Genomic DNA, 15,221 nt, shown 5'->3' on the forward strand with positions numbered 1-15,221 from the left:
TCTCAGTAGGATTCTGACAAGGGGCTGGCTTTGTAGAGGAACCTGGCTAGTAAGAGTTACAATTTTGCACAATTTTCTTTCACACAGATCCCACAGAGAGCCGTGCTGTACCTAAATCTGAAACACAGGAGGGGCCAAGGATAGAAGCAGTTTACACGCTAGAGGAGTCCTTTCACCAGGAGTGGTGTGCAAGTCTAAAGCAGGGTACAGAGCTGGCGTGTGTTAAAGATGAAGAGGTCCCTCGACTGGAATGTGTTCCTATTAAAGAGGAATTCATAGAACAGGAATGTGTCCCCATCGCAGAGGAAGATCCTACTGAAAATAATGCCTGTGCACTTGAGGAGAACAACAAGCTGGGATCCAGCCTGCGTGATGATTGTCCACCTGAATGTGAACTGGGGTTTAGAGGTAATTATACAAAACAAGAAACATTGAGCTGTCTGTTAATCTTGCAGAAACTGGTTACTAAACTAGAAGTGTGCTGAAGTTCATATTTTTTGTCATTCCACCTCAATTAAAAAGAAAAAACACTGTCAAAAGCTTGCAACATAACTGTCCTTCCTGCTGTGGCATCTGCTAGATGTGCACCCTCTATCATGCCTATTTCCAATGCTGTTAGATCTTTCCCCGTTTCTGGTAGACTGTTTGCGGTTGTGCTGCTCCCACAGCTTTATAGTGGTGCTGGGATCACATGTCTCATCAGTGGCTGATGCCAAACCCAGTCTAGTTGCTAAGTGTCACCAGAAAAAGCATTTCAACACAGTACTTGCATATAAACCTGATTTTATACTTGTATTCCTCACAGTGATATTAAGAGGGGTGGAAATCAGTGACTGGTAAATGTGAGTGATATTAACAGTTAGTAATCAAAGTGATAATCTCAAGCCTGTCCTCATTGATACTCGTTATATTCTGGCTGGCAAATTGCACCATGGTGGCAATGAAAGGCTAACATTAGCAGGAATGCTCTGTAGTGAATTTGACTGTATTAGAACGGTGCGATAGCGGGCGATTTCTCAGCCATTTCAAAGCAGATCAGGGCGGCATGCTCCGGCTCACAGAATTTTTTTTTGTGTGCACGTTTCATGAAAACCCGTGCTGTATATTTTCAGTTACAGAAAACCGAAGAAATAGTTTTGACAGATTAGTCGCCTTTTTTTTTTTTTTTTTTTTTTTTTGGAACCGAAAAAATGGATATAGCGAGTTATTTTCATTTCTTCGCATGCTTGGTTTATTTTTTGTTAGCTCATACGTTACTCCAGCGCAGTCAGACTCCACCACTAGCAGTAAGTTAGTGGGTATTTCTCAGTTTAATCATTCTCTGTGGGTATTTTGATTTCAGTTCCTTAGGTCACTTATGTCTTGTGGATCAATTTATATATTGTGTACAATAACGTATTGCAAACGATGTAATGTGCATGATAATTAATATTACCGAATGTTTGAGGGTTTATTTCCAAACACAAAAATCACGTAATAACTCAGAAATAACTTTAGATTTGCAGATTTGTGTTCACAACCATCCTTCTGTGTCAGCTGTGAAAAACAGGAAGTGTTTTTCAGTTTCTTTATTTTTTGTGTGTGTGGCTTACCCCAGCGCTTCGTTTACATGTTGAAATCCCTCGTTAAGAGCTACAAGTATGTGGGCGATCCTGTTCATGATTATTACACTACTATCATGATGAAATGGTTGGATTGATTGTATGGAAATGTACTGTTCTCCTCCTAATGACCCCATACGAATCCATGTACATTTTTAAACAAGGTATAAGTATTGTAGCGATCCTGGGGGATCGCTACAATACATATTGTATAATATTTTCTCCCAGTTTGATATGTCCCAATTATTATTATTTTTTTTAGGCTCAGCTCACCGCTACCACCCTTGCCCTGACTCGGGAGGGGGCGAAGACGAACACACGCTGTCCTCCGAAGTGTGTGCTGTTAGCTGATCGCTTTTTCATGCAGCCGCCCAAGAGCTACAGCGTCGGAGGACATCGCAGCTCCAGGGCAGCTTACAGGCAAACTCACAGGCGCCCGGCCAGACCACAGGGGTCGCTGGTGCGCGGTGAGCCGAGGTGGCCGACCTTAGGCTCCCCCCCTGATGCTCGACCAGTTGTGCGTCGCCCCCTGGGAGCTCCCGTCCACGGTTGGCTGTGGAATAGCCTGGACTCAAACCGGCGCTGTCCAAGCTATAGGGCGCATCCTGCCCTCCACGCAGAGCGCTTTTACTGGATTCGCGCCACTCGGGAGCCCCCAGTATTCCAACTAGCCTAACTAACTTTTCCAATTTACATACAATTCTATGGCAACATGAAAACAACCAAGGTTGTTCTGGTTTTAGACCTGACCTGACCCAGCAGTGACTGCACATGTTGTCTGAGGTGAACCCACCTACTGTACCAGTTAAGTAAGGGGTGCTGGAAAGCGCAATGGCGGCCTTACATGACAATTTCCCGTCTTATTTCGGAATTGTCAGCTCTTACCGTCAAGTAAAACATTTTTGTGTTTAATTCTGTAAGTATGCAGTTCACTCCTAAGAGTAGATAATGGTTCTGAGTCCAGCAGAAGAGCCAATGTGTAAAAACGCTTTACAATAACCTCTTTCTCTCTTTCTTTAGCTTCTACAGTAGATGAAGGAGAACACGACTCCACTGCATCACCCCACTGCAAAAACCCTTCCAGCGGCAAACCGCAGTGCAAGAAACACAGAGACGTGACACCCCAAGAAAATGCTATAAAAAAGTGGAGAACTCGCATAGTTAAAATTCCTTCTTTACAAGACAGACAACCACTTACTCTGCACAGTGCAGAGATGGCACATTCTCTGTGTGTGAACGATTCTGAACCCCAGGGCAACTTGAAGACTTTGCCGCCTTCTACTGTAAGTGGGACAAGTTCCATTCAATTAGGATCTCCTAAAACTCACAAAGGAAATCACACAGGAGGGATTCAATTTCCCTGTGCAGATTGTGGGAAGAGTTTCAGTTGTTTATCAAACCTTAAAAGACATCAGCGGATTTACACAAGAGAGAAAACACACCACTGTAACGTATGCAAAAAGAGGTTCTCCCAATCAGGACATCTTAAAAACCACCAGCGAATTCACACAGGAGAGAAACCATATCACTGTAATGAGTGTGGGAAGCGCTTTACTGAATTAGGAAGTCTTAAAAATCACCAGCGAGTTCACACAGGTGAGAAACCATATCGCTGTAGTGAATGTGGGAGGTGCTTTACTGAATTAGGAAGTCTTAAAAGACACCAGCGAATTCACACAGGAGAGAAACCATATCGCTGTAATGAATGTGGGAGGTGCTTTTCTGAATTAGGAAGTCTTAAAAGACACCAGCGAGTTCACACAGGAGTGAAAACAGCACCACTTCAATGAACTTGAGAGGAGTTTAACTCGAACAGACAACCTTAAAGCGAGTTCACACAGCAGTGAAACCCTGAATGCTGAGGGTTGGGAAAGGTATAATCTGTTGGGACACCTTATAAACCAGAGCATTTACTGCTGGTAAGAGAGAGACATGCCTAACCCTAACTCTACCCTTTGTTTCAATGCCAGGATGCCATGATAAATAATTTGCTTTATTGAGTAATTTAGTTTGGTATGTAACTATTCACAAACCACCATTTCCAGCATCCTTAAATTTACAGTTTTATTCCATAAACACAAAAAGATAATATCTTATGTTCTTTGTTTCTGCTTGGCCAAGTAATATTCAATACAAGTATTTGCTCCCCCTAGTGGTTGACTTGCATAGCAAAAAAAGGAGGTAGAAACAGATGAGGTTCAGAGAGGGATCTGTTAGGCCTATCTTTAAAGAAAAATAAAACTCTTATTGTAAGTTCGTTTTTGCTTAAAAAAAAAAAAAAAAATAGAAATAAAGGAATATAAAGCTGGATCGTGCCACCAGTGTTAGCATACGGGTTTCTTTGCTCTTACTCTGGACTAGTTGTTTGCATTGGATGTTTTTTTTTATTTTTGGGTGTGTTTTCATGTTTTATGCTGGATTGGATTTCATTCACTTCCCTGTGGATTACAAAAATATTCAGCAGCTTTATTTCCATCGCACTTGAGTCTGCCTTGGGCAGTCTGGACAGAAGTGGGTGAGCTCTAACCAGCTGTCTTTATTTTTATCCGTGCATTCTAACTCTTGCAAGGTGGATAAAAGCTAATATTGGGGTGCAACGGATTTGGCTATACCATGGGTTACACCTCACAGTTGTGAAGCCCGGACATTAAAAAAAATCTGGACTGCGGACCTATTCTGGGTTGTGACTGTCATAGTATTTTTTTTCCTTTTGTGTAGAACTTGTCTTGTTCTTGCCCAGATATGCCCTTATTGTGTTGAACAATATATAGGTGTTCATTATTATTATTATTCTTTTGTTGTCCTGACTGTTTTTTGATTGCTGTCGATCAGTCTATATGTTTATGTTCCTGCAGAGTAACCGTACACTCTCTCTCTCTCTCTCTCTCTCTCTCTCTCTCTCTCTCTCTCTCTCTCTCTCTCTCTCTCTCTCTCTCTCTCTCTCTCTATATATATATATATATATATATATATATATATATATATATATATATATGTATATATATATATATATATATATATATATATATATATATATATATATATATATATATATATATATGTGTGTGTGTTATATATATGTTTCTGTTCATCCAAAAATGAAATGTAAAAAAGATAAAACTTTTGTTTTATTAAATGTGACTATCTAATAGTTAATAGAAGTATTTCTTTTTTCTAAATATTATTTTATACCAATTGCAGAGGTAAGAATATGAATTACAATAATTTCAACCTGGAGTGTACATTCATATTTGCATCTGGAGTTGAAGAGGTTAAAAACCTTTTAGTAAAACCAGGAACTTACTGACCTGCTAAATTTTTTTTTTTTTTATTAAAGCCAGACGTACAAGACTTTTGCAGCGCTACAAAGGCATACTATTATCTAATAAGAAATTAGATTTATATGTTAATACATTTTCACTTTACCAATCTGCTTGGGTGTATTGTCGTTATGAATACAGACTTTTGTTCTCCAATTTTCTCTCCATTTTTTTTTTTTTATCTGTGAAAAGGAACACAAAAAAATGTTCTGGAACATTACTTAAAAAAAAAGATATAAAATACTGGACAATTCTCTTTGCATAAATGTCTGCAACAGCTTTGGTCTGTTTCTTGTTCTACTGTGATCGCAGCGGCCCCCGAGACGGCTCGAATTTGCCATGTACACGCTATTGTATTCTAGAAATCTGGTAACCCTAGATTTGAATATATTGTAATCAACAGTTAAAGTAAGACTCCACAGACTGCAATGCGGTTCACAAATTTATTAAAGCCGGGACGCTTCACTGGACAGGGTAAGAGTGATGCTTTGCCAGTGGTACAGACACAGCTGAGCAGCGCAGTGCTACTTCGGCTGAGTGCTACAGCCACGAAGCACAGTCTCTGGTTCTCCTCCCTTTGCTGTAGTTCTGCTTCTCTTCGGCTCTTTGGGTGTTGCTTCTGTGCTCTTTTCTTTCCGGCCGCCCACCAATCCCAAGCAGACACGGCTTCCCGCTCTCGACTCCCTGAAGCGGCAGCATCTTCTCCCTTGATTCTGCCAACAATCGCGCGGCAAGCGGAGCCCCTGATTGGTGGCAATTCTCCCGTCTCTGCTGTCCCGGAACCTCTTGCTGTTGCTCCTGGACCAGAACCTTTTGTGAACGCGGTCGGAGCAGACCCAGGGTCGTTACAGCATGCACAGCTTCCGGTCCAAAAGCACTTTACCTTTTAAACAAAGGACTATTTGCCACCTCCAAGGAAATATTGAATTGTGAAAGGCTTTCTTTTTTTAATTGCATCATCAATAGTACTGTGATGCGTTGTTCGTATACAGTAAGTAAACTTGAGCTGTGTGGGGAGAACGTACACAATTGAAAATCGCAGATGTTTGTTTTTAGCTATTAAAACGAACAAGTTTTGCTTTTGTGCAATAGTCTTTTCAATGGGTAACAAAATAAACGGTAGTTATTGTATAGACTTGCATATAAAGAGTTGTTGACTGATGTGCAAATGTATACAGTAGCACCTGTTTCTTTAAATGTCAGAGATGCAAGTTTTCAATGCTTCGCTCTATTTTGAATGGCATAATGAAATCCTAATTAGCACAGAACGACCACCTTGAAGTAGAAACACAAAAGTGACACCAATAAACAACAGGTTGATTTAAACACTTCCTATGCGCCCACATACTGGGCCAGAGCCAGCCTAGAGCGATGCTTAACTGGGGCTTTTGGGCAATTGATGTACCCTGCATTATAACAACAATGAATGGGTTTGGATAATCCTCTGCTATAGGAATTGATTGTGAACTGAAGCCCGGACCGGGAGGCACACAGCCTGAAATGAGATGCAGAGAGTCGATATCCCCCGATAGCAGGGCCGGTGTTCAGGGAATTTAAACCTAGCCTATTCCCAAAACAGCCAAACAGGACAGTGTTCTGCCATGTGATTGGCTTTATATTCTCTCAAACACTCAAAATGCACACCTGTGACAGAAAGACAATGATTCTTGGTGGTAAATCTCCCTCCCGATTTGTGAGGGCACTAAGTAACGGGAACAGAGTACTCTGGACTCCTTGGCCTGACACTTCGTTCCCAGGGTTAAAAGGAAGTCGGTCATGTAGAAAAGAGACGGCGCTTCGGTACACTAATTCATTGACCCAGAAGGCAAATAATGTGGCAGCATTTGTTAATTTGGTAATCTGATTAGTTTGTTGCTCTTTTGTTACGCTTGTGGGAATGTTGTCATTAGTTTGCGTTTCAAACTTACACAGATAAGTGTCTGTTGTAAGTGAAGAGAGCAGCGACGACTGTGTTTTAGATGCAGAACATGAATACGGCATTAGAAAAATGAAAATGCAAAAAACAAAGGAACGTGAACCGGTAACAGAGAGTAAAGTCATTGTTAGTTTTACCAAACTAATAACAGATGCAGACTTAAACATCACTGCCAGCAATCTGTTTCCTGTAAGTATGTAAATGGGCAGTCTGTCTGTTTAGACAGTGGTTTAAGCCAGGAAAGAAATAAAAAAGCTGAATTTAAATCTACCGTCTGCGTAAAAGAGGGTTTACAAAGTGATGATGAAATACCAGGTGCACCTGGTAAGTTGCCAGACCCCCCTGTCTTTTGAATGACGAGTTTTATTCGAACTCCAGCCCAACCCTGGTCCCTTACAGCAATACAAACATTTTAGGACCTGCATCCCCTACAGGGCAAAGGTGCGAATAAAACTCATCACTTGCCCATCGTCTGGCAACACGGTGCTCCTGGCGTTTTCTTCTTGAAAGCCCTGTTCATTACGAGTCGAATGAGGTGGTCCACGTGATGGTAGCGTCTACTTTGAGCCCAGGGTGATTTTTCACTTTAGTTTGACCTTTGCCAGGTCACAGCTCGAAGGGGGGGGAAATTAAAAAAAAAAAAAGATTAACATTAAGAACATAAGAAAGTTTACAAACAAAAGGAGGCCATTCGGCCCATCTTGCTCGTTTGGTTGTTAGTAGCTTGTTGATCCCAGAATCTCATCAAGCAGCTTCTTGAAGGATCCCAGGGTGTCAGCTTCAACAACATTACTGGGGAGTTGATTCCAGACCCTCACGATTCTCTGTGTAAAAAAGTGTCTCCTATTTTCTGTTCTGAATGCCCCTTTTTCTAAACTCCATTTGTGACCCCTGGTCCTTGTTTCTTTTTTCAGGTCGAAAAAGTCCCTTGCGTCGACACTGTCAATACCTTTTAGAATTTTGAATGCTTGAATTAGGTCGCCGCGTAGTCGTCTTTGTTCAAGACTGAACAGATTCAATTCTTTTAGCCTGTCTGCATATGACATGCCTTTTAAGCCCGGAATAATTCTGGTCGCTCTTCTTTGCACTCTTTCTAGAGCAGCAATATCTTTTTTATAGCAAGGTGACCAGAACTGAACACAATATTCAAGATGAGGTCTTACAAGTGCATTGTACAGTTTTAACATTACTTCCCTTGATTTAAATTCAACACTTTTCACAATGTATCCGAGCATCTTGTTAGCCTTTTTTATAGCTTCCCCACATTGTCCGCGTGTGTGGGTCATTGTATTTGGATGATGCTGTATAATTAGTTGCTTTCTTAACGATGCACGATTTGTTTTCTTTTTTTTTTTTTTTTTTCCCAAACGGGATCGTTTTAGTTAGAGGCGGTTTAGGTGTGAAACGCAAGACTAGAAAGCAAAGAAGGAAACTGCAACTTACCCGACCGCAGAGGGGCGAGGGAGGTAAACAAAACTGAATTCACTTTGATTTCACAGCACAGCACAAATCCACTTCAAACGAGAAACTGAACATCAAACGAACAAACTTGTATTTGTAATGATTATCCACAGTACAGCAACTGCGGTATTTAACATGTAGTGTGGGGTTTGGAGACGGTGTGGAAGTTAGAACCCAGCAATCTGGAATCGGAAGCGAGGATCGGGGGTTTAACAAACAAACAAACAATAACAGATTTTCAGCAGCAAAGAGTAACGGGTCACGTGTATTTGTCGGGATTATAAATGTAGACGAATGAGTTCTTTTATTTCATCAGTTTGTTTCCGGTTTGATTTCTTCTTGCCCCCTTGCAGAGTGCGTTCTTCTGGACTGTAAAGAGGTGATCGTACATTTTACTTCATGAAACACACATTTACGTAGTAATTAGCCCTAAGTGCATACTTTTTGCACGTGTACACTGATTCACTCATCCATTTCAATAAATTCTGATACTTACCAGCACACCCATATGCATTTGCCCTGGGACCAAGAAGATCAGCAGCAATTCCATTGTTCCATGCCAATGCCACTGTTCCATGCATGGCTGGCTGTGATGCTGTGTCTGACTTTGCTGGTGGTGGCAAGAAGACGGCACGGGCTGCCTTGAGATAAAGCTACAGCTGCATTCCGACAACTTGTCGTACCTCCCCCCCCCCCGACGACATTCCGCATGGCTGTATCGAAGAGATTCATTGTGCTGCCGTATGATCGTACCAGTGGGTTAGACAAAGTAAGCATACCTTTACTGTATACGTTCACTTAAAGTCCTGTAGCACACACACTCTATGTATATGTGTATATATAATATCTGTTGTTTTATAACTAGTAAATTGTGGTATCTGTTTGTCATCTTAGGTGAACGCTGCACTGAAACATCTCTTTACGAAGGGTGATCTACTGACGAATAGCAGAATGACTGTGAAACATACCGGACTGCAAGAACTGCAATGCAGTGCATCGCGATGGACATGGGATTTGAACAAAGGAAGATATCAGTGCTGCTTAATAAGCAGAACTAGTTTATGTTTTCATCTTTACAAGTGGAAACCAATCTATAAATAGGACCTCTTAATATAATAGATGACAATTTACTAGAGCCTTCATTTGATTGAATAAAATTTATTTTTGCATGTTTTATTCCACTTTGTGGCATTGTGCGAGTTTGATGAAGATTAAGTTGTTGGCAAAACGGTCAACACAGAAAGTATATAATTTTACTCCACAGGTATCAAAGCAGTTTTAGAGTTCTTTACAAGCACCTAGAACTGTAACCTAGAAAACTAGAGGCCAAAACGTGCGTGAAACAGATAATATAACGCAGTGATTCTTGCTCATTTTTGTGATGGTTTTGCTTGCCAATTGAAGAGCTGATTACTGATTGCTGTGTGATAATCCTCACATTCATGCCAACATTTAGAGCCATCTTGAGCCTTAATTGACCAATTTTTAATGGAACTATGGAGGAAAACCTTTCAACTGGTAAATTGCCTGCTCGGGTCGGCCACCAGGTGGCGGTATAGGCCGCCAGGGGGTACTGATCAATTGCCACTATAATAGAAAATGTTCAGCACCTAAAGTTGTACAAGTATGCAAAGTTTTACAATTCTATGAGAAAGTGCAGAATTAGTGTGCTTATACACTGGACCAGTAAGCACCATCTTATTCTTACAACTGAAAACAAAATACATACAATAATCACTAAATACAGTGAACAAGTCATATCAGATAAATAACTGCATAATTAGCTATTACAATGAAAATAAATCTCAACACCATTTATTTTTAGTCACATTTTCACTTTTCATTCAAGCATAAATATTAAGTTCATTTTTGGCTCGGCAGAGCCATATCTAGCTCTGCAATATCTAGAAGCACAGTACAAGTGATATACTTTTATCTTTTATTTCAAGACTTATTACAAAGAGCTCATCACAAAAGCAGAGACTGAAACGTTAGGAGGACTGGAGCCCTTGACAAAACTTGAAGCAGGGGTTGAAAAGTTTGACACTGCAAAACAGAGTCTCGAATCATTCTCACCTGCCATCTTATTCAACAGAATTTATACACAGAGCTCTATCAGGTTTTCAGTACTTCACAAAGAACCATGCTCAGAAAAGCATTTAAAGTTTCCCCCTTATCTGCGCTTTGAAACATTTAATCTCCCGCTCTAGGCTTACTGAAGAAATGAACCCTTTTTTTGGCTGAATGACTACATTGCATTACTTGTTGTGTTCAAACGCTTGGCAGAGTTTAAATATTATTAATGAACACTATTCATGAGTTTAAACATCAGCATTTGGTGGAACATTACCCTTTACATATTGACCTCCATTAGAGTGCTCCACTTGCTGTTTCCTATACCAGGCGGGTCTGCATGTAACTGCCAGTGTGCTTTCACACTACCGAGTCTGATTAGCCCATCAGTAACACTTGATATAGTGATCCTAAAACAGCAAGTCCGCATTCCGCTTCCCTGGTTTTGTCGATGGAAAGCACTGCTTGTATTCCAAATTTAATTTTCAATGCAGGCGTATCACAGCTGTATTTGAATCAATATATTTAATATAGCAATAACTCCAAAAAAATACACGAATGTGAAATAAGAAATATTAAATGCTTTAATCACATACGGAGCCACACTTTTGTCACTTAATCATAACATTTCTACATAACTTATTTGTAAAATAACTGCATGCTGTACTCTGTGTTTTGTGTTGGGAATGATTCTGCCTCCTCCGAGGAAGGGTACACAGAACCCATCCAGTGTTGCTTCAAACAGAAAGGGGCCTCTTGTGCAACTCAATCAACAGCAACACAAATACAGAACAAACAGACCAAATCAAGTGTGGTAGAGTGGAGTGTAGCAGTTTTAAAATTAAAGTGCTGTAGCCTAACCTCATCATTATTGTAGATCAACAAGCCAAAAAGAAGCATGCATATGGAACCCATCAGGACTGGCAGACATTTACAGCTGGGGAATCCCTATTACCCATAACTGTATATACACAACTGTTTCAATTTGCATGCAACTTATATGAATTAAGGCAGCAAGCCAATGAAACAAATAACCCCCCATCCTAACCTATCTTCAGAAGCTCTCTCCCCGTGGCCAGACTTCGTCTGTAACAGGCTTCCACAGTGCTAACAACCGTACCCCCCCAAACGGTATCATATTTACTTTGACAGCATGCAATCAACATTTATTTAAATGTACAATGTGACAATCGCTGTACGTTTCTGCTCATGGCATAACCACTACGCAAAACCGGTGTGCTTCTAGACACGCTATTGTAGCGTAAATACATTATTGATTGTATCCAGTTGTGTTCTCTTACTGTCTGGAGCATCTCACCCAATTACAAAAGCAAATGTGAAAGGAGTAACCTTTTACTATTACAGTAGGCTACGTCATACAACAGCTCATACCTTCTGAAGACTAACTCGGAAGCCATTTTACCCCAGGAGTCCTGTCTCAGTGAGAAGTTACAGAAGAGAAAAATCACATGAGGCCTCCACAGTCATGCACCAGTATGAAGTACTAACTCATGCTCACCAGATTTGAACCTTCTTGTTAAATTCACACCATGTCCCTTTAATGGTTCAGTACAATTCAGCTACTTGTTCTGTTTATTAATCTGGTTATTTAGAGTGTGGTGGACAGTATGGCTTAATATTGATTATCTAGGGTGAATTCAGTTTAAACAGAGATGTGGGTAACGATATTCATTATATTATCTCAAAAGCAAATATTGTAAACTTTGAGTTCATGTAAATTAAAACACTAAGATTAACTTGATTATTCAATATATCCTTTACGTTCCTTTTTTAAAGTTCAGAACTTCAGGATATACTCAAAATGTATTAATATTCAAAATCTTTGAAACAATGGCAAACCCTTCAGACGCCAGAATAATTCTCAAACCCTTCTGTAGAGTCGTTGGATTTTTGGCAAAATTGAGACCTGTTTTATTCAAATAAGCATAACTCAAAAACCATGAAAAATCTGTCATACTTTACTGACTTTATTTTAAAAGGTCAAATTATTCTTTCAAATAACACCAATGTTTTTGTAACGTTGTAAAATTCTTAAAGACTGAAAAGTATAACTGGGTGAACGGGGGACGGGGGACGGAGGACAGGGTCCTTTATTTTCTAATCAAATATATGGTCACATTTAGTAATGGGTCCATGAGATTCAAATGCAAGCATACCAGCCTCCAACAAGTCAGTATAAACTAACTGCATACACAACGATGAAGCTTGCATGTAACAATGTTACTTACAACCAACCTAACACGCTACTTTTGGTAAATCAATCCAGCCACAGTCAAATAAAACAGATTTTCAGATATTCAATACCCAATACCAACTGCCAACGCATCCATCTTTGTTTTGGTATACTTCAAACAGAGATAGCTTCAAAAGTTCAAATGTGAACATACATCATTTCCACTTCCAGGTCATAAGTGAATCCCTTCTGTGTATAGGGAAGAGCGATTTGAGCATGTTGTTTATATATGATTACTGCAGCAACTGAAAAAAACACAGACGATGGCAGGTGTTCTAGGAATTTACAGGACAGGGTTTAGAAGGTTAATATCATATTAAAGTAACTCAGCTTCCATGCTAAAATCATCAAACCCAATGTAAACCAATTCATTTGATCATATCTGTGCACCATGGAAAACTCACTAAAACGTGCAAGTATCCAACCTTTGGTTCAGTGAAGAACTGAAGTTAGCGAAGAACAGAATTTAGCACAGCATATGAATCTATTAAAGAATAACAAGATGGCGTCCTCCTCGTGATGATCACTGTGTTTGAATTTCACAACTGAAACAAGATGGCATCCTCCCTGTGGTGATCACAGCGTGTGGAAAGTTACTAATAAAACAAAATGGCATCCCCCTCATAGCTCAAACTGGTTTTATGTTGCCAAACAACAAAATGGCACACAGCCTTGTGGTGTTCACAAACAACATGATGAATTCCAAGCCGTTTTGCATTTAACAAAGACACGCCTAAGTTCCGTGTTCCGGAGACAACGTTTGCGTGTAAAAACCTTTATTAGTAGGGTTGGGATGAATTACAAGAACTCGGTAATATTATATTGAACAGAAGTTACAATAAGTATCAGAAACACATGGTATTGTATTCATTATGACACTTTTTATGATAGTTCAATTTGTTTCGCTATTTTTCATTTTATTATTACACAAGTAATTCAGAGTATTCCATGTGGTCTAGTAATATTTAATTAGTATATCTGAGTCATGTGAAATGTCAGCATTCTGTTGCTATGTGAGTCACTACTTCAACCATATTTGATAGTACTGTATTTTTAGTTACAGCATTGATTTTTATCCAAGTCAAAATTACTGATGTGATGTAACAAAATCAGAATGGTTTCCACAATCATGAATGGTCCAAACAGGACGTAGTAGTTCATAAATTCCATCCATGCAAGTGCGTTTTTTGATCTGAAGTTACCATCTGAAATAGTAACACTATTTCAAGCAAGTTTATTCTTTTGTTTCAGTAAATATCTCTGTATTTTAATCAACTTTAATACTGGTGTTTAGTGCCCCTGAGTGGCTGTAATTCTGTGAATTATCTTGTGTCCTTCACTGACCGAACTTGCGTGTGAATTTTATGGTCTCTTTTAAGGTTTGCTAGTGAAGGAAACTTCACATATTCACTACAGTGATAAGATTACTGTTTTTCGTGAGTCCGCTGGTGGATTTTCAAGGAACTGAAATATGTGAATCGCTGCCCACACAGAGCACAGTGATAAGGTTTCTCTCCTGTGTGAATGCGCATGTGTGTTTTAAGATTTTGTAACAGAGTGAAAGTCTTCCCACACTCAGTGCAGTGATGAGGTCTCTCTCCTGTGTGAACACGCTGGTGTGTTTTAAGATTTTGCAACTGTGTGAAACTCCTTCCACACTCAGAGCAGTGATGAGGTTTCTCTCCTGTGTGAATGCGCTGATGGATTTTAAGATTTTGCAACTGTGTGAAACTCTTCCCACACTCAGAACAGTTATAAGGTTTCTTTCCTGTGTGACTGCACTGGTGTCTCTTGAGATTTTGTACCTGCGTGAAACTCTTCCGACACTCAGGGCAGTGATAAGGGTTCTCTCCTGTGTGAACGCGCTGGTGGATTTTAAGCTGTGATAAATGACTGAAACTCTTCCCACAATGAGTACATGGAAATGGAGTGACTCCTGTGTTACATCCTTTAGCAGCTAGAGAAAAAAGAGAGACAAAGATTACTGTACAGCATTCTTACACATTCACTCTTCTGCAGGGATTATAACCATGACCAACTCCTAGAGTGAACTCTGATGAGAATACATTACAATGGGTGTCAAGTACAAATGCTTGAGAATATCACTCTGATTATTAATTAGGATCAATTGAGCTGGAATGAGCAACAATATCAATCTACAGCACACTGATAACAGTTTACTAACTCATTTCTGCAAGGTTAACTCAATGTTGCTTGTTTTGTATAATTACCTCTAAATCCCAGTTCATATTCAGGTGGACAATCATCACACAGGCTGGATCCCAGATTGTTGTTCTCCTCAAGTGTACAGACATTATTTTCAGTAGGATCTTCCTCTGCGATGGGGCCACATTCCTGTTCTATGAATTCCTCTTTAACAGGAACACATTCCAGTCGAGGGACCTCTTCATCTTTAACACACGCCAGCTCTGTAACCTGCTTTAGACTCGCACACCACTCCTGGTCAAAGGGCTCCTCTTGTGTGTAAACTGCTTCTATCCTTGGCCCTTCCTGTGTTTCAGATTCAGGGACAGCATGGCTCTCTGTGAAAGAAAATATAACAAAATAATAGCTTA

General features: G+C 39.9%; 2 protein-coding genes across 2 annotated transcripts in view; one reads left to right on the top strand and one right to left on the bottom strand.

Annotated features, from left to right (window-relative positions):
* LOC121305991 (zinc finger protein 252-like) overlaps positions 1-4,458 on the top strand; it is a 10,768-nt gene extending 6,310 nt beyond the window's left edge. Inside the window, exons 2-3 of the mRNA XM_041237721.1 lie at positions 88-408; positions 2,622-4,458. Of these exons, the coding sequence (XP_041093655.1) occupies positions 88-408; positions 2,622-3,391 (1,091 nt within the window). The 3' untranslated portion in view covers positions 3,392-4,458. The remainder of the gene's footprint in view (positions 1-87; positions 409-2,621) is intronic.
* Positions 4,459-12,472: 8,014 nt separating this feature from the next.
* Positions 12,473-14,931, bottom strand: LOC121305907 (gastrula zinc finger protein XlCGF7.1-like; the record flags this gene model as incomplete). Its single annotated transcript, XM_041237560.1, has 2 exons — positions 12,473-14,602; positions 14,877-14,931. Coding segments are annotated over 2 exons (588 nt in total), but the record flags the coding sequence as incomplete, so codon positions are not given.
* Between the last annotated feature and the right edge of the window lie 290 nt (positions 14,932-15,221).

The sequence above is a fragment of the Polyodon spathula genome, chromosome 45 (genome assembly GCF_017654505.1).
Source record: "Polyodon spathula isolate WHYD16114869_AA chromosome 45, ASM1765450v1, whole genome shotgun sequence".
Taxonomy (NCBI): Eukaryota; Metazoa; Chordata; class Actinopteri; order Acipenseriformes; family Polyodontidae; genus Polyodon; species Polyodon spathula.